The following is a 25031-nucleotide window of genomic DNA, read 5'->3' on the forward strand; positions in this document are numbered from 1 at the left end:
TTTGTGTGAATCCAGACCTGATTGCCTGAAGCTGAACACAGAGCAGTGGGAGATAAAACTGCCAAAGTAAACTACACCAACAAATCTAACAGGCAAAACAAAGGTTCAGGTTTGTGCTCCACAGTTGACGAATTACAATTATAATATTAATAAAAGTCCATTTGCACTCACTATCTATACAGAGTAGAATAACCTGCTCATCAGCAGCTTTGAGCAGTTTTTACTAAGATTGGCATTTCCTTTGTCATGGTTCCCATAATTTCAAGCTAATAGACAGTAAATGAATACGACATAATGATTGGACAGCCATAAAAAAAAAGCCGTTTTCGTTTTATGAAGAAACAACTTCCCCTTATCTCTTTCCATCTTAGTAAGCTCAGTGATCCACGTCAGATGAAGCAAGTCTTGTGGGTTGAACAGGCGGTTTTAAAACAGCCTGAGGTCAGAAATCACGGTTTAGGAGAAACATGTTTCCTTAGAAATACAGTTTCCATATTACACATTTCCAAGTTTCTTTCTCTTTTAATAGATTTTTCAGGTTACAAAATACACTGCATCTTTGATCGCATCATCGTAAACATACTGGATGTAATCTTAATTATGTTATATACTTTGATATATAATCTGATACGGTTTGAGCTGAACTGTTACATAATGGAGGCAAAAAAGAGAAGCATAAAAAAGGATGGTTCCCCCTGTAAACATACCACCGCATCAGGCATCATAAAGTATCTTAAATAGGCTGTATTAGAAATCATTGTCTATTAAAGCGCATGATGTGGCATATGGTGGTATGTTTTATGGAGTGCTTTCACAGCACAAATCATCAACAAAAAACCAACAAGGCAAAATGAACTCACTCAGAACAGACATTTTTGTCATATTATCCTGTACTCTGTATTGAGTTAAAGCCCAATTATTGATTGAACTAGTCAACAATACATCTCATGTATCTTTTTGGTCTGGATCGATAAAACACATCCAGACTTATTTGTGATCAGTGGTGAAAATCTCCAGCACATTGGAGTTAAGTGTGTATCTCAATGAGGTTGTCGCAACTAGACAAGAGTCACCACGAGACACGGCAGGCGTCAAGATGAAACATATTAGTCCTGTGTCGCAATAAATCAACCATTAACGGCCTCGTTAGACGCTTCCCGTCCCCTCGTCGGCTCGTTTGTCTCTAGACGTCGTCGTCTGCGTCGGCTCGGCCACACAGGAAAAAGCAGAAGAGGACGAGGCAGCCGCCGACCAGGAACAGACCCAGGATGATGTAGACCAAGGTGGTGGTCCAGAAGGCAAACAGGTAGAGGCTCCGGTCGCAGTAGGGATCCAAATTTGTTGAGTTCCTGATGTAGTTGGGCTGGTAAATAGAGTATATCCACACATTACCTAGGCAAGAAAGAGAAGAGAATAAATATCCCATTCACATTATTACCCTGTGTAAGTAAGTAAGTAAGTAAGTAAGTAAGTAAGTATGTATGTATGTATGTATGTATGTATGTATGTACATATACACTCACCTAAAGGATTATTAGGAACACTATACTAATACTGTGTTTGACCCCCTTTCGCCTTCAGAACTGCCTTAATTCTACGTGGCATTGATTCAACAAGGTGCTGAAAGCGTTCTTTAGAAATGTTGGCCCATATTGATAGGATAGCTTCTTGCAGTTGATGGAGATTTGTGGGATGCACATCCAGGGCACGAAGCTCCCGTTCCACCACATCCCAAAGATGCTCTATTGGGTTGAGATCTGGTGACTGTGGGGGTCATTTTAGTACAGTGAACTCATTGTCATGTTCAAGAAACCAATTAGAAAAGATTGGAGCTTTGTGACATGGTGCATTATCCTGCTGGAAGTAGCCATCAGAGGATGGGTACATGGTGGCCATAAAGGGATGGACATGGTCAGAAACAATGCTCAGGTAGGCCGTGGCATTTAAACCATGCTCAATTGGCACTAAAGGGTCTAAAGTGTGCCAAGAAAACATCCCCCACACCAGCCTGCACAGTGGTAACAAGGCATGATGGATCCATGTTCTTATTCTGTTTACTCCAAATTCTGACTCTACCATCTGAATGTCTCAACAGAAATCGAGACTCATCAGACCAGGCAACATTTTTCCAGTCTTCAACTGTCCAATTTTGGTGAGCTCTTGCAAATTGTAGCCTCTTGTTCCGATTTGTAGTGGAGATGAGTGGTACCCGATGGGGTCTTCTGCTGTTGTAGCCCATCCGCCTCAAGGTTGTGCGTGTTGTGGCTTCACAAATGCTTTGCTGCATACCTCGGTTGTAACGAGTGGTTATTTCAGTCAAAGTTGCTCTTCTATCAGCTTGAATCAGTCGACCCATTCTCCTCTGACCTCTAGCATCAACAAGGCATTTTCGCCCACAGGACTGCCGCATACTGGATGTTTTTCCCTTTTCACACCATTCTTTGTAAACCGTAGAAATGGTTGTGCTTGAAAATCCCAGTAACTGAGCAGATTGTGAAATCCTCAGACCGGCCCCCAACAACCATGCCACGCTCAAAATTGCTTAAATCACCTTTCTTTCCCATTCAGTTTGGAGTTCAGGAGATTGTCTTGACAAGGACCACACCCCTAAATTAATTGAAGCAACTGCCATGTGATTGGTTGATTAGATAATTGCATTAATGAGAAATTGATCAGGTGTTCCTAATAATCCTTTAGGTGAGTGTATATACACGAGAGGATGACAGCCCCCTGCGTCCCATTGAGTTTATTCTATTGCAGATGTTTGATCCAACTTTGATCTTATTCAAGACAATTGTTTTGAGCAATATTTTTGGGACTTTTTTTGAAGAGCTGAGAGATGACATGACACATGAGAAGAATAGTTCATGACACCACCCAGGTGCCACAGCCGTGTCATGTATTCACGAGGAGATCCGGGTGAAATTCAGCCCCTGGGATCTTTCAAAAGATGTATAATGAATGTCTTTGGACTGGTTTCTAAAGGTGTGGTTTTTTTGAGAACTGAAGGACTGTGTCTCTTTTCAACATCCTCATTTCTAATTATTAATTTTTGAATTCCTTTTACATTTTCAATTCTAAAAAAGGCAGGGGGGGGATCTCTCGAAGGCATAGATGGACATCTACTGGCCAACACGTGTTACTACAACTGGTGCACTTAAATGAGGTGAATTGCGAAAGAGCCTCCAAATTGAGAGAGCCTCCAAATTGGAGGACATTAAAGTTATAATGCCGGCTAAAACAAAGATAATAACAAAATGGATGCAAAGAGAAACCACCAGAAGCAATCATGAGCAAGTATTTCTCCTGGCTCTGGTATAACGTCAGATAGTCTGGATGTCACACAGTGAGCTCATTGGTCAGCCCACAAGCCGTTTAAACTCACCGGCTATGAACCAGCAGAAGAGGAAGCAGGACGTCAACGAGTTCCAGGTCGTGCAGACCCGACTGAGCGGGCTTGAGGTGCCGTCTTCGGGGGTTTTGGAGCAGGGCAGGCAGGAGAGCACCGACAGCGCCAGTCCAAAGACTCCCGCCACAATCAAATAGATGGGGATGTAGTGCTGCCGCGGACAGTCGTCCAGATGCACGGCACCTGATGGACACGTGGCCGACGACCGGAGATTAGTTGCCTTTTAATTTAACGCTTGTAAATTATTACTTTTAAAACAGACAATTTCAGTGAAACAAATAACATAAATAAAATGTCTGTGCATGTGGATTCATTCACTCACCCATGGCAATCTGAGCAATGGGTATGACACATAATGCCAACTTTGAACACGCTGCAGGAAGAAGGAAAACATAGTGATGAAAGCGTGGACACTTGTTTCCTTTATGCACATAATGAAAACAAAATGAAACTACAACAGGAACGTGTGAGATTGAGTTGCTCTCACCTAGTACCGGGGCTGGGGGTTGAGGATGACTGCGGATGTGTCGAATAAGGCCGGAGTTTGACATTATCAGAAATGGGGACGCTCACCTGCAGAGGAAGATCAAGAAATGAGACGTGACATTTTAGTGATCTAAGGGATCTTTATCAGCCAGAAGGTTTTAAGAATGTTAACATAGATGACAAGATTATTATTTTTTTCTTTCTTTTTTTACTTTACATCCTGATTCAGGAGTACAACGAGAAGCTTTTACTCTTTTAATGAATTAGTCCAAATTGACTTCACCCATTCGTAAGCAGTCAAAGACTCCTTTTTGAATTACACTCCATTTCCCATAAACGCCACACACAAAAATGTAATGGGTCTCAAGCCCCCCGGATAACCCCGATGACATCATCAGGGTTATTTTTATAAAATTTCTCTTCCAGAGTCACATGAGACCTGTTTAGTCGTGCTGTCTTTTCACAGAGTCGTACGCCTCACGGTGAGTAAACGGAATTAGATGTGTAAAATCAGTGGACTTTCACTTTAAACATTTAAGGAAATTACTCAAAGAAGTGTCCTAGATATAATTGTATTTGTGTTAAATACATGTTCAAGACATTGTGAGTTTTTAAGGACCAGGAACGATGCACGGACACCTCATACAGACTAGTGGCTGCTCATTGGAGTGATCGCATCATGGGGTCAGGTCAGCTCATTTAGCCACAATTCATCCCAGCCGGAATTCTATTTACTTTTCATGCAACTCCTAATTATGAGTGTCCACCACTGGCTACACGAGATGTAGTGACGTGAATCTTTTAGGCTTTTTTAAAAAAAAAAATACCTTCAACTTTGTGTCATCTCCCCTCAATCTCTCTGGTCAGCTAAGCATTCATTCTGTGAACTCTACTCCAGTCCTGTATAACAAGATTAATAACACGGTTTCAAGATTAGTAATGCCGTTTACACCATATTCCTATGTTATACTTAGAAATATGTGTTTCAAAATGATGAAGACGCTGTAGTAGACGCTTATTATTTATTTTATGCTATAGCCAAGAGGTTCCTGTTCATTGAAGTCTTGTGACTTCTTCTTAAGGAACTAAAAGCTTCCTTCAGCCCATTGTTGTCTGCACAGCAATCTGAACTCCTGCAAAGATTAGATTATCAGTTTCAGCATTACTAATCTTGCAACCGTGTTATTAATCTTGTCAAATACATGTTGGAAAAGAAACACCCTAATTCTGATGAACCTATTTTTAAGGCATTCTATAATCTCAAAATATTCGAAAAACAGTGCATACAGCTGCTGTAAATGGGAATACATCTCTCTGAGGGAGCTCTGCATTTGTATAACGTCGGTCTCTGCACCCAGATGAAAGCACAGTTTACGTTCACACGTGACGTATGTGACTAAAGAACAACATGTTTGACTGCATTCCCAACAAATGGTCTGAAACAGGATGAGCGGCAACACGAGACAACCTGTGTGCGCTCACTGCCACCCAAAAAACACACAACAGACGGAACTTTAGCATCAGAATTGCGACTCAAGTTTAAAAAAACACATGCATGAAACTTTGGCTCACGCGAAACAGAACGCTGTCAAACATGAAGAAAAAGAAAACGCCTTTTTAGGGTGAAATGTCCTCCGCCCCGCCCGGTGACGCACCGACACCAAGTCCACTTCTGGAGTCTGACAGCGGGATTAAAATGCGAATGTAACCGCGAAAAAATAGTGGAAGTAGTTGTGTAGTGCGGGGGGAAGTCCATGTTTGTCGTTTTTAATTTTCCGACACTTACCTGTGATTGAGTTTGTTCACCTTCCTTCCGTCCGCTGTTGTAACAGCCTGAGCCTCGTGAGATGCCAAGCCTCCACCTCTCGGGAGCGCGCGAGCCCAGAGCGGCGGTCACGCGCTCAGCTGATGTGCTCTCACGCATAATAGGCTAAAGTTAACAATGTAGACAACGTTTGTTCGGTGGTCGTCGACAAAAATATATTAGATTAGGTTAATAAAAGAAAAAAGAGCTCATCAGGCAGCAGAAAGGCATGTTAATGGTATTAGTATGATATGTTATTGTAGACTTTGTATACTTATATACTCTATATCTGAACAATATATCATTTTAGCAACTCATTATAGGTAAGTAAGTAAGTAAAAGCTGTCAGATAAATGTAGTGGAGAAAAAGTAGCTATAATATCCCCCTGTGAAATGTAGAGGATGTATAAAGTGTCTTAAAAATGGAGATACTCAAGTTACATAGAAGTCCACAAAATTTGTACTGAAGTATCTTGTGTAAACATACTGAGATACTTTCCAAAACAGATATTTCGTTACAAAAATCTGTCGTCCACATGTAAGTTGTATTCTTGATAACAATTTGGATATTTAAAGCAATGATTCCTAACCTGAGGACAAGATAATTAAAGAAGACAGCATGAAAACACATACATGTCTGTTGTGTTTATTTAAGCTTATTTCCACACTAGGGCTATTTCCTGTGGTGAGTTGTCACACATGAACAATTACATGTAAAAGGTTGGGAAGTACCAACAAAGCCAATAGATTTAAATTAAAAAAGGCCATGGAATGCAGGTAGAATAGATGAATACAACTCAATAAAGTGTCACAGAATATTTGGACAAAAGTACAAAACATGAGGACTCGTAAACACACGCTGTACAGCTGTTAAAAACATAAAGCAGGTAATGGTACTTTAAGAATACTTTCAAAAGCAGCACTCAACTATAACTCTGGATAATCAAATACTGGCAAATGAGAACAGATACAAATGAAAGGAGCCCTTTATCTTAACTTTATAGTTTGCATTAGCAAAGATGTGGTCACATAGCAGCGGCTTTTCCTGATTGTTGTCAGCCGCAGTAATGTTGCAGTTTATCTCCATAATATCCATATAATCAAAAAGTTAGAACATATTTAAAAGATATGTTGTAAATTTGTATTATTGTGTCTTTGTGAGTCGATGTGAGTGTCATTAAATAAATAACTCAAAATATCTATAAATGCAGCATGTCTGTTGATTCTTTGGCTTTATGCAATGAAAAGTACACAAGATGAAAAGTACAAACCTAAACCTTGTCTAATTGTGAAAAAAATAAGAAGCCATTTGAGGTCAACACAATGTAATGAAGAGACATGTGCAGGAATGCAAATCTGTTTTTTTATCTGTGTTGAAGCAAATCTTTGGGCTGAATGCAAAAGTGAAAGTGTTCCTTTAAATAGATCAAAGGTCTTATATAACATCATAATTATTATAATAACTGCAAATTATGAAATAAACAGTCATATTTATCCTTATTAAAAACGACAAAACTTGCACAATGTTGATTATTTAATCATTAGAAAATGTTTTCATAACACAAATGCAAATGGGATTTTGTACATTTACACTCAAGCATGTTAAGAAGATAACACTTGTAATGACAGCAACAGCAAGGAAACACATGACAAAAACAACAGCAATAATATTAAATACAACAGCACTCAAACTTATTTTGGCAGCAGTTTCAAACTTCCTTTTGATAGACTGCTGAAGTCATGAAGGATGCCCTCCTTCACGTCTGACCAGCAGATCCCCATCATACAGTAAATAGTGAAATACACAATACACCTATAAAAGCTCAGCGTCAATGCACACAGCACCTTTGACTTTATCCTTGAAGGGTTTTTATTAGTTCGTCCAATAACCAGACAATCCTGTTAGTCACAAGTCTGTGAGGCAGGCGCTGGAGGACGTCTCAACGTAGACGCACCCTCGGCACCCTGAACGGGATTGGCCGCCTCGCAGATCGATCACGTGACTCCGACTCCTCTCAGACTCCGCCGTCTGGAGGCGAGCCTCGCCGAGCACGCAGTCCCACAGCCGACCTCTGCTCCACAGCTGCACACAAGACAGGATTGACCGCGTGTGTGTGTGAGTGCGTGTGTGTGCGTGTGTGTGTGTGCGTGTGTGTATGTGTGTGTCAAACCTCAATAGAGATGGGTGTACTGGGGTATCTCCTGTAGAAAACAGCTCTGAGGTTGAACTCAGGGTTTCCCTCGGCCTTGAAAAGGTGCGTCCTGATGGTGTCATTCTCACACCGCACTATGGCATAAACATCTGGAGCTGTGGATCGTAACACACAGCAGGGTGTAAAGAAGGCCTGCAACCATAAACATGGTGCCCTCCTTTATCTGGAGATGTGGTGTTGTGCACCTGTCTGTTTGGGAGAGCTGAGTCCTGAAGCCCTGCGGAGGTGGACTGTGGTCACCACCGCGTGTTGAGGTAGAAAACACTGGGAGATGGAGGGAGACGGCAAATCCTCCCTCAATTCCCTACACACACGAAAAGATGAACAAAAAGGAGGATGGGCATGAGGGGTCAAGAGGAACAAAGTTCAGTTCGATCTGAGAGCAAGAAATGTACTGTTCCTTTAAAAGTGAAGGAAATGAACCACAAAATTGTCATATTTTGAGGTTTCTTTGTGTAGTGATTGATTTTTTATTATTATTATTTGTTCCCACTTTATATGTTTTTTTTTCTCATTCCTGGTTTTCTTTTTCACATTATAAAATTATTGTGAGAATATCAGAAGATTGAATGTAAAATCGACATTACACACACTTGCAAGAAGGAATACATATTGAAATAAATGCACTGTATCGTTATATAACACCATCGTGATTTCATCTTCAATATATGAATGTTTAAAATGTTGGTTGTTTCAAACATTTGGGATTAAATCTTTTGCAAAGCACATGAAGCCGTTTCCATTTCTCAAAGTAGAAAAACAGTTGTGTTTGGAATACAACATTTTAAATTGAATTCATATAGCAGTGTATGTTTTACTGGTATATTGGTTGATGATAGAACACAGGAGGATGTATTTCCTCTTTTTAATTATGCATATCATCGCGTTTCTTCTACTATAAAATAGCACTATTTGCCATTATCCAACATGCGCACACACAAACATCCGTGACAGACCTGAGTCTGACATGGGAATGGCAGAAGAGGCGTAGCAGGAAGCGTCCCGTGACGCCCGGCAGGAAGGTGGTGGGCAGCACGACGTAGCGCCCCGGGGCCAGGGTCCCCCTCAGCGTCACGCTGCGGGAGTCCATGTAGACCGAGCTGGCCGCCTGCTCCACCACACACTGCACCCGGCTGCAGCGGTTCACCTCCACCTGGGCCACGACAAGACAGCGGGGGAACTCATTATCCCTGAGAGCTGAAAACCTCTGTGTCCGCATTGTGGCCCGTGAACTGCTCACCTTCAGCACCTCAAAGCCGATTGGCAGGTTTTCTCCTCCTCCATCTTTCCTCCGCATCCTCCGGTCCTCCTGCTGCAGACAGATCAGCACCTCCTGCTCTTTGCCACTCACATCAAACATGAACTAGAGAAAAAAACATGTTGATAAATTCATGCAGTCATCACAAACTAAAAGTGTCCACTTCAGTTTTACCTGAGGATTGTGCAGGAAAGTGTCTCTGTGGTTGATGCATCCTCCACATCGACTCCGCTTATCCATCTGTGCCTCCCATCCTCCCACCTCTCCGCCGTCATCCTCCTTTTTCACCTTTTTCATAGCCTTATCTCGCTCACACTTTCCTCCTTCCCCTCCCTTCTTCTGCTGACTCTCCCCGAGTCTGGCCTCCTTCCGGTTACCTCGCTGCTTAGTCACTCCAGGTTTGGTGTTGTTCTTCCCCAAGCTCAGCGCGTGGTTGCTGTGCAGGTCGGTGGATGGAGGCGTTCCCGCGGTGGTGGGAGCTTGAGCCCACTCTCCATAGCGACGCACTTCCCTCCAGTGGGAGCTCGGCCACAGCAGAGCCCTCTCCACCAGCCGGCACACCACCACGTCAGTGAAGTAGTGGCAGAAATCCTCGAAATCCATCCTGAGGAAATAAATTTAGGACATTCATTTCATTTTACATTCATTCTCCTTTGTTTTTTCCATGCTGAGGTAGTGAATAGCAAATAGTAAAGCATGAAAATCTACCAGAACTCCCCCACGTCCCGGACAATCAGGCCCGTCTTCTCCCTCTCTGCACGACTCATCTGCTGCCACTGCTGCGACCTGCAGGGGGCGTGCAAGCACAACAATGCCAAAGGCCGCAGGAAATTAAGAAAAGCAGAGCTGCAAGGTTCAACACACTGGAAATGACATGTGAAAAGTACAAGTAGCTCTTCAACTTCATGGAAACCTTTATAGGTCCATTTTGGCCATGTTGGGACTTTCTCAGACTTTCTTAATGTAAATGGCAGATGTCTCTTGTAAAACAATTCCAACACTATTGTAAAATGTCAGAAATTGTCATTATAAAATGTTGTAAAAACAGACGGACACTGTAAAAACTCTCCCACAGCTCCAGCAAAACATATGATGAACTCAGCAGCAGTCAGACATGTGGCAGTTGGAGCCAGTGCAGAGTTCAAAGCACCCTCACCCCTGACTCCAGGCACCCGTCCAGTGTGTGGTCCCCCACGGGTTCCTCATGCGCACCATGAAGAGGCGGGGCTTCCAACCCGGCACCGTCTCCCCCAGCCTCACCTTCCTCACGGCCGTGATCCCGTAGGCGTGTCCTCGGACCAGGCCGCAGTCCAGCACCGACTCCACTGCCTCCCCCTCGGCCGGCTGAGAAATAACACACATAAGAATACATGAAATATCCGAGTCGCTGCATTTCTGACACATCGTGCATCTTTTTTTGTTTGAGGATGCTCCGGGATATGTAGGCTCTACCCGTATGGAGCAGGTGATGAGGGCTTTACGTTCATGAGCCTTCGCTAATGTCTGGAAGAAGGCCCTCCTCTGATCGCCGTGCAGGATGAGGGCCTCGCGGTCCAGGCTGAGGGGCTCCGAAACCCCGCCAGTGAAGTCGATTAGTGCCTCTGTCGTGTTTCCTCCCTCCAGGGCCTCGTAGCAACCATTTAGCCTGGAGAGTAACCAGATAGATTGACTGAATGATTCATAACTTGCCGCTCTTCTCCCGTTCCCATCTCTGTCTCACACAACCACTGGGTGTTGCCAAACTGGGTGTGGATGTGCTTCCATGGTTGATATGTCTCTTGGGGCTGGTGGAGCTTTAGTAAGGGACTGAGACTACACTGAGTCCAGAAGAAGGGAGGAACCTACGACTCTAGAGTCCTTACTTGGCGTAGGCCTTTTCCAACAGGGCGCTCCAAAACTCTCTCGGTGTGGCCGAGCGGCAGAAGAGCAGCACTCCGTCGGCGCTGACCGGCAGACGGTCGTCCACAACGACGTCCATCCAGCGGCCCAGTCTCCAGAACCGGAAATGGAAGATGCCTGCGTACAGCTCGAGATGCTTTGGATTCCACTCCTGGTCCACATGGTGCGGGATCACCTGGGAGGGAGAAAGAGGAGAAGAGGAAGGAAGCAAGAGAGAAAGGACGAAACACATTTTTATTTTTATTTATCGGGATACATTTTTTGCACAAAACACAACAGAGATAAATGAATATCACAGTGCAGGAAAAGGCAAAAAGCTAACTGGGCTCATTTGAAGCCTCCTCCTATATGATATTTAACATTTTACAAAACGACACAAATACTCAACCTTCTTCCACAGAGATGGCTCGGACGATAAGCAGGAGATGGCAGCCACCATCCAGCAGTTACCCAGACTGCCTTGGTGCAAGTCACGAGTGCTGATGCCATCAACAAACAGACGGGGGTCCTTACATATCTCCTGTGGGGTGATTAGAAGAAAGAGACCTCAAGATTTAATTGGCTTATTTTTTAAATCAAACAGACATTGGGATTCCTTTTATGACAAATGGAAGTATGATATTCAGTCTCCCTTTAGCTCTATTTTTGCTCTATAATTTCTTATCTGGCTACTAAATGCTACAGTATGTTCGCTGTAGACGCTAACTTCTGTTATTTGGTGCCGTAGAGTGTAAAATGGGGTTTTAAATCCAGCTGCCTGCCGCTGCATGAAACAATGCTGATGAGAGCCGTGAGACTGAACTAAAATGAGGTCAAGTTGCAGGTCAGAAAACCCCCAAACTAAAGACATGCTCTGTATATCTGAAGGGAACTGCAGAGTCAGGTGATCCTTCTGTGTGTTTTACTCCTTTCACATGCCGTATTTGATCCACTGTTGACATATACTAAATACATATTGATGATATAGAAGCCTTAAACCAACTTTGGTCTATGATCGCAGCAATTAGTAGCTTTAGTGTTTCATGAGGCCTGTGGGTGTCAGAGCACTGCCGAGGAAACAGATGCTATCTGTGTGGAACTGTTGATCTCAGTTTGGACAGAGTCAGGTGACAGTAGAGGTGCTGCTGGAAACAAATACACACTCGGTGGTCCGAATCCCATTAAATGTAACTCCAGACAAGATATGAACCTTGTGATGATATCAACTAGTATGAGTATGAGGCCACCTATTGGGAAGTTAATGGGAAGTTATGAGTGAGTCCGCGCGTGTGTGTGTGTGTGTGTGTGTGTGTGTGTCAGCAGAAGGAGGCGACAGATGTCACCCTATCATCCGACTCCCTGTTGATACACGCTTAAAATACCTGAGTGTGGCATTAGCAACACAATACCATTAACCCGTTCTCTTCTGCCTTGAATTAACCGTAATCACCAGCGTGGTTTCACATTAAGAGGCCTGAAGGTTTGGCCTGAATGAACTTCGTGAACTACTGAACAAAATACACAAGCATTTCTGAGTTTGGAGCTAAATTAGGAACCAATTCAAAGCATCTGCAGGTCTTGAAAAGTCTTCAAAAGTGTTGCATTTCTAGAAACAAACAAAAAGTCCTAAGGAAGTTTATTTTGAGTATTTCTGCACATTTTTATTATACTATAACTTATTATTTTGAATCAGTTAGTTTTCTGACTCTTATCTGGGTCCAGGTCACAATTGTTTTTTATAAACAACTGGGAAGAAAAAAGTGATTTGAATGTTATTTTATGCTCATAAGGCTCTGCTTTTCAGTCATTCTTTGGCCAGTAGGACAGTGAGAAAGGTATTACATTTAGAAGGCTTACATTTATTTTGTTTAAGACTAAGATTTATTTTTGGGGAAAAAGCTTTGGGAATTTTACTTAGTTTTATATACAGTTATGTGACATAAAAAAGCCTTTAAAACCAATTGAAAAGACAAATTACAGAGTTTGTGACACAAATGCTTGTTTTAACTCATTTTGTAGTCTCCATTACACGACTAAAACATGTGTATTCTTAGTTATTCTTAACATGCTTAATCCAAAAAGGTGGACTATTGCATTTTGTTTTTTGGCCATTGACACTGGACAATAAATAATTTAACCTTGACTTTAACCTCTAATTCCATTGCCTCCGTTAAAGGCCGCTTTGCTTGCTGTAGCAACAATAAACACGGATACTTATATATACACAGCTACAAACATTTCAACACTGGGCTATTTAAATTGATGCCGCCTTTTATAAACTCAGCCGTACACACACACACACCAATAGAAAAGGCCCATCGGCAGCACGCGCCACTCAAGGTCTCACTGTCTGACGCCTCTCCCGTAATAGAAAGTACTTTAATTAACCCTAATCTGATGGAAACATGGCATGCTGATCCGGCCACTCGATTTAGATGAGGGAGGAGAAGGATATTTTTGTAAAATAACTCCTTGTTGTTGTGTGAACTGGCTTGAACTACAAAAGCAATAATTCAGATATCTATTTGATACAATCTCCCTTGGTGTCACACTCACCCTCGGCCTCTTCCAGGTCAGCCCCGGCGGGGGCTCCCTCTTGTAGAAGAGGGACTGTGCGGTGGCGGGGAACAGCGGGTCCTTGAAGAGCGCACCTCGACGCAAGCAGGACCGCCTCAGCTTGTGAAAGCTTTGACCCTGGAAGTGGTTCACTCGTTCGGGCATCGTGGCCGGAGAGGAGAGGCTTTAGGACGGGCGGAGAGAAGATGAGAGATGGTGGAGAGTTGATTAGTTTATAAGTAATGGTCACGAAGCAGCACAGGGTGACACTGTCCGCATATTTATAGAACATCTTGTATGATTTTCTAATTTCAAACAGAAGTAAACAGTTGTAAAAAAAGAGCAGCACATTATTCAAAAATCAGCATATATTTATATATATATATATATATATATATATATATATATATATATATATATATATGTGTGTGTGTGTCATATAGTGTCGCTTGCTTTACAGAAGGAAGAGGTATATAGCCGGGGAAGCTCGAGGTCCTGCAGGGTCAGAGTGTGTGTGTGTGTGTGTGTGTGTGTTGAGGGGATAGGGTGAGGGCAGCAGTAAGGTAATGCTACCGTTTTAGTCATCAGTGATATGAACTGCTGGGGTCCCTGAGTCAGCAGAGCATCCACTGGTGTGTGTGTCGGAGAGAGTATGCCAGGTGTGTGTCTGTCCGTGTGTGTGTGTGTGTGTGTGTGTGTGTGTGTGTGTGTGTGTGTGTGTGTGTGTTGATGGCGGGGTCAACTCAGGGTCTTGCTGTGCAGGAGCTTGGGTTTGCAGATACCTCACAGGTCAGTGTCATCAATTATCAGCGAGGTTTTGCTTTTCTTGTATCATATTAAAGCAGAGAGACACATGAAGGGAACACTCGTTCACGATCCATGATTAATGCACTGGACGTGTAAAAACTATTACAAACACCCTGACAGGCAGCTTGATAGTCTGTGTCAGAAGAGAGGACTTATTGTTTCACAAAGCTCCATTATCAGAAGCTTCTATCCACTTAACGCTTATTTGTTTATTAATTAATGATTTAACTGAGAGTTAACTATTATAAATTGATGGCACTGTTCATTCACCACATTATTTTAAATATAAGTTTAGAATACAAGTTTGACGTCACACATTATTGATCTACACATCCTCTGGCAGCATCAGAAACATTAGACAATATACTATTATTATTATATATATATATATATAGGCAGATATATTATTGTCTGTGTATTAAAAGGGCTTTCATCACTTTTAATGGTTTGATTGTTGCCATTCAGCTTATAATTTGATTATTAGTGACCTTCTATCAGTCATGATTTATTGCATTAGATTGTGCCATGTCACTGGTTATATATATGTGAGGTGCAAACCATTTTTATAATATAAACTGCAGGTAAATATCTGTTACCTTAAAGTCAGACTCAACGTGTATCCACTTGCGTTCCTGAGATGATACTAAGCTCCTGGACCATGTCCTCCTTCGGTCACTGAGGGAATCCTTATTGATTCTTCAGATGCAATCAAACGAGCTCTGCTGGGACAAGTCACCAGCATGTGTCGTCTCATTCTTTTTGTTCTCCTTCGTCCCAGAGTCAGCTGTTCATAGCTGAGTCGGAAGTGTCTGGTTCATCTCCTCCAGACACTTAACGGAAGGGCATCTTAGAGATGTGTTTCACTTAACCTGGATGAAAAAAAACAATGGAATCAGAAGAGGAAAAAAGCGTTAATAATAATAAAACAAAGAAAATTACTCCATGAATGATGCTGCAGGGTAAAAGTACAGCTTGATGCGGGCGCTGCACAAGTTCCCTGACACCATCTGTTATGTGTGTGTGTGTATAACAGCCTCTGAGTGTGTGTGTCCATGTGCATGCAGCCTTAACTTACAGCGCAGGATGACACTGCAGTAACTTTACCCCCCTCCACACAGACAATAGACAGACAGTCACCTCGCTTAGTGAGATAACACAACTATAGCCAGTAAAATACTACACTTACTGCAGTTACTCTTCAGTGTGTGTGTGTGTGTGTGTGTGTCACTCACTTCTGGTTGATGACTGGGCTTTTTCTTTTCCCTCCCTCGTATCTCTCAGGTTTTCTTTTCTGTCTTCTTATTAACATGGTCCACACTTCTCCCCTCTCTCCTCGTTTTCTGTCTTATCTTTTTGGTCTCTTCTCCTCTCCTCTCTTCTCCCTCACAGACTCTGGGGGTATCTGTTGCTGTCGAGTGTGCTTCCCCTGACACCTGAGAAACCAAGAGGCACGCGCCTTCTATATTAACCACCTCACTGCCAAATATCAAGCTAATTATCCTCCATCAACCGCAACTCAGGGCTGATACACTAGAAATCCAGTTTCGGCTGAATGCCTTTTGTAAGGAACAAAAGAAGCCGTAGATGCAATTCATCATAATTGAAAAGCAGTTGCAACATGTAAATAAAGGTAAATAGCACAATTTGTATCAACACCTTACAGTACATGTGTATTATTGTCCAGTAAGGCTCTGCTTTTAATGTTTCAAAATATGTTTTATTTTGCTGATAAATGACGTTTTCATTTTTTTATTTGTTTGTTGTTGTTTTTTCATTCAACCAGCTGGTTGTTTCATCTCAGGCGCTTCTTGCTGTGAGGTGTCTGTTATCCCAAAATATGGAATTATTATACTTTTGCATACCTTATTGATTTATCTTTAAATGCTGCAGCTTCTTTTCCACCTCTCTGTAATAGGAAACACATGTTAACATATTGCATACGTGAATGCATTTACATGGGCCTACTATCTATGTTAAGTAATGCAGAGCCACATGTTTATATAGACTGACACAATAAAATAAATGTAATATTCTAATGTTAATAAGATAGAATAGTCTGCCACATATATTATATTGTATAATATATATATGCATTTCTACAACAATAGATATGTATAAACCAATACCTCTTCTACATACTGGCATACTGTTTTTTACTGCATATTATTAATATATTCCTTCATACATGGTCATATATTAGATTTTCATACGAGTTCTTCACAATATCCCAACCAATAACTATGAACCCATGTGTGTAAAATTACTCAAAAGCAGTCATGACAAATCACGGAAATGGGCCTAAAAGCAAACTGTTGAAGAAAATGTTTCGCAATTCTTTGAGAAAAAACTAAAATTAAGTTACAAAATAAATATCAATGAAATAAGTGAAGAGTGGAGGTAAACGTGCAACACAATGAAATAAAAAGGCTTTATTTTCTATCGACAACCTTCCCTGAAATCCAACCACCGGGCATCTACTCGTCGTGTCTGTTGCGCATGCGCAGCTCCAAGTTTCCAGAAAATGCCGATGTGGCTGCCGAGATATTAAACTTTAGTTTCTCCTGAAAGCTTAAGAACAAACTGTGGCAATGCAACTCTCTACGCTGGTTTTATTGTGCGCCTGCTGGTCTGTTACCACAGAAGAAGAAGACGAGAGACTGCCGAATAAATGCGAAGGTGGGGCGAAGAAGTGACACCAGCCAGCTGACTTTATAACTTTATATAACTGAAATAGTTTTAATGTGGGTTTTCTTCTGTCTTGTCAGTGTGCAAGTTTCTGACGTTGGAGCTGCAGGATGCGCTGGAGAAGAGCGGCCGCTCCAAAGAAGTGCTGGAGGTCGGAGAGGTGCTGGGCACAGGCAAGAGAAGAAGAAAGATTAAATACAACACCTCGTGAGTTAAACCCGTGGAATACACTTCAATAGGAAGTAAATGCTGCTTTGCATGGAGCATCTGCATTGTTTAAAGTGCCAGAAAGCCTGACACTCCGCATTTAATCCTGCATATATAATAAATCACCTCTGTCTATAACACCGTTACACTGTTGTTTGTTTACATCTTGGCACTATTGTTTTGTTAGTTAATTTAATACAGAATCAATAACTTATTTTATATCCCTTCTTAAAACCCATTTGTATAGAATTGCTTTTAAGTGATGTCGTCCGTTTATGTCCTTTTTATGCAGTTATTTTGTTCCCCTGATTTTGTTTGTTTATTTTATTTATTTGTTTGTTTTTTATTCCATTTGCTCTTTTTGGCTATTTGTTTGGTTTTGTTGTATTCATTGTCTATGACTATGCTTTGCTTCTCTGTAGAGCATTTTGTAAACTTTGTTTTTAAAGGTGCTATATAAATACAGTCATTATTTTAAGTATTCTATTTGTTTTGTATATATTGTGCATTTTTATATTTAATATTGCTATACTTGTATGCATAAATGCCACAAACAATGTCCCCTTGTGGCATTAATAAAGTAACTATCTATCTCTCTATTCTGATCCCAGGGAAACCCGGCTGACTGAGGCGATCGACGACATCTGTGAGCGCATCCTTCAGTACAATGTTCATGCAGAGAGGCCTGGCAGCCTCCGGTATGCCAAGGTGACTGACACCGGTCTGCTTTTTAAAGGTCCTGCCTGCATTACAAACGTTTTAATGGCTTTGGTTCCATCTTAGCGCTTAACGCTCACAGGTGACGGGGTTTAGCCTCCATGCAATGTAGTGTGTTCCACGTTGAAAGACAAATCTATCCCCAATACCTTGTAAGAGTTTTGTGCTCCTGTCATTGGCAAACATTTGCATAGATTTGTGTATCAAACTGTGTGTGTGTGTGTGTGTTACAGGGTACCAGTCAGACCATGGCGACTCTGAAGAACCTGGTCCACAAGGGAGTTAAAGTGGATTTGGGTCTGCCGTTTGAGCTGTGGGACGAACCCTCTGTCGAGGTGTCAGACATGAAAAAACAGGTGTGTGTGTGTGTGTGTGTGTGTGTGTGTGTGTGTGTGTGTGTGTGTGTGTGTGTGTGTGTGTGTGTGTGTGTGTGTGTGTGTGTGTGTGTGTGTGTGGCTGTCATAAATATTTTACAACCCTCAGTGTAACATAAATTAATCTTTTATTTCAAGTAAAATCTCCAAAGAGTCAGTCACAAACAGAGGAATGCATCTTTTAACGTACAGTAAGTCATTGTAGAAAAATTAACAACAGCTGTAACGAAAACCAGAAACAAAATAAATATATATTATAATAATAATATATATTTTTTAAAGATGTATTAACCAGAATCAGCGTTATTGGCCATGTGTGTGTACACATACATGGAATTTGACTCCGGTTATACGTAGCTCTCTTCGTACCTATTTATTATATACAAATAAACAAGAGAAATATTTAAAAAAAAAAGACATTAAGGACAACCGAGTAGAACACAGACACTAAGCATTAACATTGAACTAATGTGTACAATATAAATATATTTCAAATAATGTACCGACCACTTAAACGTGTGTGTGTGTGTGTGTGTGTGTGTGTGTGTGTTCAGTGCGAGACGATGCTGGAGCAGTACGAGGACGTCGTGGAGGACTGGTACTTCCATCATCAGGAGAAGAGGCTGGAGAACTTCCTCTGTCAGAACCACGTCCTCAAGGCATCAGAGCAAGGTAGGTCCAATACAAGTGTTATCAATACATTTAAAACCACTTTCTGTGAGACTAGTGACACGTAGACATGAACTCGCTGCACATCAAAAGGTGAACTCGGGTCAGAATATTAACTGTGGAGCTCAAACCGCCTGATTTGTTTCGTCTTTCCATCGCTCTCAGAATGTATGAAGGAGGCGTGGAAAGGAGACACGGGGACCAAAAGACGGGACAAGGAGCCAGAAAGTGACGCCGCAGGAGAGGAGAGGAGGACGCATGATGCTGGGGAGCTATGAGGACAATGTTTCCAAAAAGGGGAAACGCAGACGGCAACAGAATGACCTCAATTTTGGCTGCAAACTGCAAAGAAATATGTATTGTGACACTATTGTAGCATTTACAGTCAACCTACATTTTTATTATCATTCTGGTGCCAAATCTTGGTTCTAGAGTTTATGTTTTTTAACTACATTTCCTCTGTTATTTTGTATATGAACGGTGTCCGCCTTTTAAGAACAGTTGCACATTTAAAAACACTTTTCGGATCAAGTTTGAAGCCTTTTACATTCATATTTGCATCCCTTACAGTATTATATCACATGTACACGCTGTTACAATCTCTCCGTATTCAAACAATATGGTACATTTGAATATGTTTACCACAAATTGTAGCCTTTTTAAAATGTAATATGTACAGTTTTTCATTGTGAATAAAATGCTTTTTTTTTCTTAATAACACTTTTGGGTGAACAATTGTTTTTCTGCATGTCCTAAAATAACATGAAAGCACATTTCAGTCAACACAGGTGATTGTGACAGTGACGCTGCCGGTCTCTAATCAAGGATGATGAGTTTCAGGTGTGTTCCTCTTGGCTCGTGTTGACAGGCACATGAGGACACATATCCAGGAGACAAGTGTTTGACACACCACCACCACAATGCCTCTCACTCCTCTGGACTTTACGCTTCCTCTCTACATTCTGTCCAGCTTGGTGACGATTCAGTGCTACACTTACCAGACCAAACCTGTTTTTCTGTCTTTCTCCGACTTGGCCGCCCTTGACGCAGCCTCTTCGCGCGAGACAAACAAAGCTCACTTCGGGGACCCTGTCGTCGACCACAAGGTCAAGACATTTGTGGTGAAATGTCACGAGGACGCCGTGGAGGTTGTGATGAAAGCGTATCTGTTTGACCCGGGTCTGCCCGTGGAGCCCACGCACTTGAGGCTTGGACCTTTCAGCGCTGTGCGAGATCACTGCACGGCCAAGATGTCTGCAACGGGGGAGTACGTCATCAGAGCGCCTCTGGCTGAGTGTGGGAGCAAAGTGACGGTTGGTGAGCCTCCTAATAATCAAAATGTACTGTAGAGTTCAGCAAATTCACAAGTAAAAGAACCAGAAAACCACACTTTACTCTGTCATGAATGCAGCTAAACCCAGCTGGATTGTTGCTCCATGCTGCCATCTAGTGGTTTAATAGTGATGGTGTTTGTGTAGTTCACCCAGAGTGCTGTGCTCTACAACAACCTGCTGCTGTACTTGCCTCCTCCATCACCTGGAGGCACGTTGCAACCGGAAAGGGCTGCTATTCCTGTCCAGTGTGTATATGGAAGGTGCGTTCACACACACACACACACACACACACACACACAACGGTATTGGATGCTGTGTGTAGTTGGTAGAATAGCAAGCACACTTCATTCAAATATATAAAAAGTGCTTTTAAAGGGAAAGATGGAGATAAGAGGCGGCGAACACCGTATGCTTTATAAAACCTTCAAAGTAAAAGCTCTAAAATCAAGAATAAGCTATAGCTGGGGAGGCTTTTTTAGTTTCCATAGTTCCAACAGGATAGATTCACACTTTGTGTTTATTGTGAATCTCAAATGCCTGTCTGTCTGTTTGTATGTATGTTGAAATAGTTTACGGTTGCTGTCATTGATCCTTCTGTTAATCATGTCCCTGAAGAGATCCCTTCTTAATGCGATGTTATTATAAGCGATGGTGGACAAACGGACTCGACTCATTTCTATTTTCATATCGAGTCATACAAATTGTCAGCACACCATACTTTGCCAAATAAAAGGTGGCCACAATGTCCCTTATGCTTTTAAATAGCAATAATTTACTTGAAGTCATTCATTTGCTAAATGTTTTTCATGAGGGTAATTTCAACAATCGATTATTAGTTTCTGGGATACATGTGGAAGGGTTTTCTGTCAAAGGCCCTCTACCTTGCAGGAGGTACACGGTGAGCAGCCGGGCCCTGAAACCAACCTGGAGTCCCCAGATCTCCATCCAGTCCACACATCTGGACCTGGACTTCCACATCAGGCTCATGACAAGTGAGTTGGTTTCAGTCTGGTCGATAAACAATCTCTTAACTAATCATATTTACCTATTTAAAGAATGTGAAAGAAAGGCCCACAAACGGGGCGATAGAGGACAATGAGTTCACATCATGTTTTTGTTTTTTTACAACCGTTTACTATGTGTAACAAAAGCCAAATGCAAGATTTTAAAAAACGTTAGAGTAAATCTGTTAAAAGATTTCTTTTATGTAGTCATTGGCAAATTAGTTGTATTTTTCTGTGTGGACCATTAAACTTGCATATATATATATTTTTTCCCTTCCTCAGATGACTGGAGCAACGAGAGAAAGTCATCCGTTTACTTCCTGGGTGAAGTGGTCAACATCGAGGCGTCTGTAGATCATCACCACCTTCCTCTGCGTCTGTATGCAGACAGCTGTGTGGCTACTCTGACCTCCGATGTGAATTCTTTCCCCCGCTACCCCTTCATCGACCACCACGGGTGAGTCCTTTACGTCTTTTAATGTCTGAAGGGCTTCCTGCAATTAATATTCCAAATTTAAAACTACTTCCTTTGAACGGAATTGGGTGGCCCACATTGCATGCATGAATCTGTCCAGTTTCTGTATCCTATTCTTATCAAATGAACCCAAATTACTGGTTAAATCTGATAAGGACGTGCCTGCTCTGTGCAGATGTTTTACAGACTCGCAGCTGAACGGCTCGAGATCCCGTTTCCTGCCCCGAGTCCAGGACGAACTCCTCCACATTCAACTTGAACCTTTCCTCTTCCACCAGCACCACAGGCACACTGTCAGAACCAGTTTCTCTTGTGTGCTTGTCTAATAATCTACGGTTTTAAAAAAAAAATGCCTCAGTGTGTCATTCTGTCCCCTGTAGATGTATTTAACATGTTACCTGGAAGCAGAGCCCAGTTCCAACAAGCAGCCAGTGAAAAAGGCCTGTTCAGTTATCAGAGGGAGGTCTGTTTCTCTCTGTCCAATGCTGCTCTTATTCCCCAAAAAAGTGACATATAAAATATGATCAAGTATGTTTGTATCCGTCAGGTGGAGGTCAGTGGATGGGGAGGACCATGTTTGTAAAAGCTGCAGCAGAGTTGAGACAAAACGCTCCAGTGGTGCCAAGTCCAACCAGAAGAGGGCGCTGAGGAGCAAAGCAAAGCCCCGACAAACTGGTATTGCATCTAATACGTACTACTACTCAGCAGTAGTACTGAGTACTCTCTATATAAAGCACAGTTTGAGTCATAAAATGATCCACTGATTCAATTAACTCAGATTTTCTGTCCTTGCAGAGCTGCACCAAACCAACTTGGGTCCAATGATATTTCTGCCTTTTTAAAAACTAAGTTGGAAAACAAACATCTGTATTGAAATGATTGCGTTAAATAAACGTGTTTAAGTACCTGTGAAATATGAGGAAAACTGTATTTTCTTCATCTGCATACTAGAGTCGGGAGTCCTGGAACAAGTTAACCATTTACAATATAGTGTGTAATAAAGTGTTGCTGGACAATTTGTCCTTTTATGTCTTTGTTAGATATTGGAATATTTGCACAATTATCAACAATTGCTGAATAATTAGTTTCCAGGTGTTAAGATAAGAGATTATCACTAAAAACAAGACTGCTGTTTTGATGTATTTATTTTAGGGGGATTGTTTTATTCTCTTTTCCTCCGATTTGAAGCTTTTACCGGTAATCATGTGACATTACAGTCACTCATATCCGCTCTTGCAGACTGTGCTGCCTGATAATCACGCCACTGTTTGGACACATGTCGGCTGATTAAAGTCTGCAGTCCGGTTGCTTTCATCTTTGCATCGTAGCCGATTCTAGTGAAGGCCTGAAATGTGCACCCAATCATTCAGTTTTGTTGATTGCATTAGTTACTTATTCAACATGACACAACTTTCAATATCAACATCTGTCTACACCACTCATGCATTACATACTTGACTTGTTTCAACAACTAAGCGCATGCTATATTTTTATACATACAGAGTGTTGAATTGGAAGTGATTTTTAACTAGTTTGATCTCTTTTAGTTGGACAAGCTGCATTCTCATTTGACAGTAAAACAAAAGATGTGCACTCGTATATGTATATTTGTTAAAGAATGATAATGGCCCAAGACGTACATGTTATGTAACGGGAGGTTTCTCTTGACTGTAAAAGGTCCACATTCTGCATCTTAGACCCATCAGCTTGTTAAATTAATTTCATTAGCGAGTTTTCTTTCAGTCTGCTCCCCTTCTCCATCCAACACCTGCCAGCGCACAATGAGGGAATCTTGGAAAAACAAAAACATTTGGATTCATGGCAACCAGGATAATTTGCTTCTTTGCTTATTTTGCCAGCCGTGATTGAGAGCCAAAGCCTTCAGTCAGGATTTTCTTATTACAGACATCTGTCTTGTTGCATTGAAACCAGATCATCATAGTTACCGTCAAGAAAATACTCTGTAGATGGAGCGCCATGCGAGAGCGCTGCTGCAGGCTCAGGGCCGTTTGTGTCAAACGTCTGTCCATCATGTCCTTCCTCTGCAGGCGGCCGTGTCCTGGAGAAGGTCCGAGGGGCGGGAACACGATCTCCTTGAAGATCTTCTTCGATGACGGAGGGCGAGCCCTGAAATGGAAAGGACACGTGAGATGCATCTCCACCTTAATAGAGGATCTTCTTACGGCCTCTCGACCTCCATATCCCGACGTAAAGCACGCGGAGAATTGTCGTAATTTATTTACTCTAATTGTTAAATGTTTTTGGAAGATGCTTCTGAGGCTTGTAGCAAACATCAGCCTTTTTTTGTGATCTAATTTTTATTGATCGTTTAAGATATCCATTGGAAATTAACAAAATGACAGTTTAAATATATTTATTTGTTTTTTTTAATTCAATTATATTCAGTTTATTCATAAAAATTAAAGCAAAATAAATCTCCACATAATACATTAAGGAATGCATTATGAAACAATAAAGTTATGAAACAATAGAAGTTCCATACATTCTTGCCTTGAGGAAATCAAAGACTACACGATGTAGTTATGTGTTTACCGCATTAATGGAAAATAAATTATGTATAAAAGAAAAAAAGAATAGTCCAAAATTTTTTAAAACTGAAGATTATGTTTCTCCAGTATTGAGCAGTGGTAATATTGTATTGGCCTTTTACCCATAACGTTGGCTTGTTTGATGCAGCCATTGTCTTCCATTAATATTTATTTTGCTCTGATTTGAAAATTAGGGACCCTCCTTAAATGAGTATTAATCAGATTTTGCTAGTACATTTATAGAATAATATATCTAATGTATATGTATCTGCACCTCCAGAGTTTTATTCGACCAGAATAGATCATTCTTGCTCTCAGATTTTTTTTTCTGTACCTTCATGATAAAACTTTCATTTAGAGAGTTAATTCTACTTCAAAGCAACCCTACTTTAGATAATTAGATAGCGCTGTTATGACTTTAGATGTGTGCAACCAAAACATGCATTTACGGTTTAGCGTATCCATGGTGTGTCATTGCTCCAATAATTGCAAAATAAATAAGTTTCCTATGCGCATCATCACATTCATATCTGATCATCAAACCACAATACAATGCCATATTGTTCCACTTTAAACATTGAAGCACATTAATCCATCAAACAGACG

At 41.5% G+C, this 25031-nt stretch overlaps 4 protein-coding genes across 4 annotated transcripts; 2 read left to right on the forward strand and 2 right to left on the reverse strand.

Moving 5' to 3' along the window:
- Positions 1 to 524: 524 nt before the first annotated feature.
- On the reverse strand, positions 525 to 5738 carry LOC306734872 (transmembrane protein 272). Its single transcript, XM_079216277.1, has 5 exons — positions 5682 to 5738; positions 3897 to 3982; positions 3732 to 3782; positions 3386 to 3592; positions 525 to 1392 (listed from the first exon to the last, which is right to left on the reverse strand). Exons 2-5 carry the CDS (start codon positions 3958 to 3960, stop codon positions 1184 to 1186), a joined length of 531 nt encoding a protein of 176 aa, XP_079072403.1. The 5' UTR covers positions 3961 to 3982; positions 5682 to 5738; the 3' UTR covers positions 525 to 1183.
- Positions 5739 to 7329: 1591 nt separating this feature from the next.
- On the reverse strand, positions 7330 to 15780 carry LOC306734630 (calpain-5). Its single transcript, XM_079215992.1, has 14 exons — positions 15644 to 15780; positions 15008 to 15280; positions 13605 to 13788; positions 11458 to 11589; positions 11033 to 11244; positions 10623 to 10815; positions 10327 to 10514; positions 9879 to 9956; positions 9345 to 9774; positions 9153 to 9275; positions 8869 to 9065; positions 8098 to 8216; positions 7871 to 8007; positions 7330 to 7782 (listed from the first exon to the last, which is right to left on the reverse strand). The coding sequence occupies exons 3-14, from the start codon at positions 13767 to 13769 to the stop codon at positions 7606 to 7608; spliced, it is 2151 nt and encodes a 716-aa protein (XP_079072118.1). The 5' UTR covers positions 13770 to 13788; positions 15008 to 15280; positions 15644 to 15780; the 3' UTR covers positions 7330 to 7605.
- Positions 15781 to 16999: 1219 nt separating this feature from the next.
- cnpy4 (canopy FGF signaling regulator 4) lies at positions 17000 to 19698 on the forward strand (the record flags this gene model as incomplete). The annotated part of the gene is made up of 6 exons (XM_079215219.1): positions 17000 to 17087; positions 17177 to 17303; positions 17915 to 18011; positions 18254 to 18376; positions 18949 to 19066; positions 19229 to 19698. The coding sequence occupies 6 exons, from the start codon at positions 17000 to 17002 to the stop codon at positions 19339 to 19341; spliced, it is 666 nt and encodes a 221-aa protein (XP_079071345.1). The 3' UTR covers positions 19342 to 19698.
- Positions 19699 to 19983: 285 nt separating this feature from the next.
- On the forward strand, positions 19984 to 23974 carry LOC306733909 (zona pellucida sperm-binding protein 3-like; the record flags this gene model as incomplete). Its single annotated transcript, XM_079215220.1, has 8 exons — positions 19984 to 20376; positions 20542 to 20657; positions 21286 to 21389; positions 21684 to 21858; positions 22052 to 22169; positions 22257 to 22339; positions 22424 to 22551; positions 23925 to 23974. 8 exons carry the CDS (start codon positions 19984 to 19986, stop codon positions 23972 to 23974), a joined length of 1167 nt encoding a protein of 388 aa, XP_079071346.1.
- Between the last annotated feature and the right edge of the window lie 1057 nt (positions 23975 to 25031).

Source organism: Taurulus bubalis (genome assembly GCF_910589615.1).
Source record: "Taurulus bubalis genome assembly, chromosome: 3".
NCBI classification, from domain to species: domain Eukaryota; kingdom Metazoa; phylum Chordata; class Actinopteri; order Perciformes; family Cottidae; genus Taurulus; species Taurulus bubalis.

Bases quoted from the DNA above. Each gene is read 5' to 3' on its own strand.
- LOC306734872 (XM_079216277.1), bottom strand. From the start codon at position 3,960: ATGTCAAACTCCGGCCTTATTCGACACATCCGCAGTCATCCTCAACCC. The intron at 3,783-3,896 runs GTGAGAGCAACT...TTCTTCCTGCAG, and splicing joins ACCCCCAGCCCCGGTACTAG to CGTGTTCAAAGTTGGCATTA. The intron at 3,593-3,731 runs GTGAGTGAATGA...CGTGTCCATCAG, and splicing joins CATTGCTCAGATTGCCATGG to GTGCCGTGCATCTGGACGAC.
- LOC306734630 (XM_079215992.1), bottom strand. From the start codon at position 13,769: ATGCCCGAACGAGTGAACCACTTCCAGGGTCAAAGCTTTCACAAGCTG. The intron at 10,816-11,032 runs GTAAGGACTCTA...GTTACTCTCCAG, and splicing joins TTGGAAAAGGCCTACGCCAA to GCTAAATGGTTGCTACGAGG. The intron at 9,066-9,152 runs GTGAGCAGTTCA...GTCGTGGCCCAG, and splicing joins TCGGCTTTGAGGTGCTGAAG to GTGGAGGTGAACCGCTGCAG.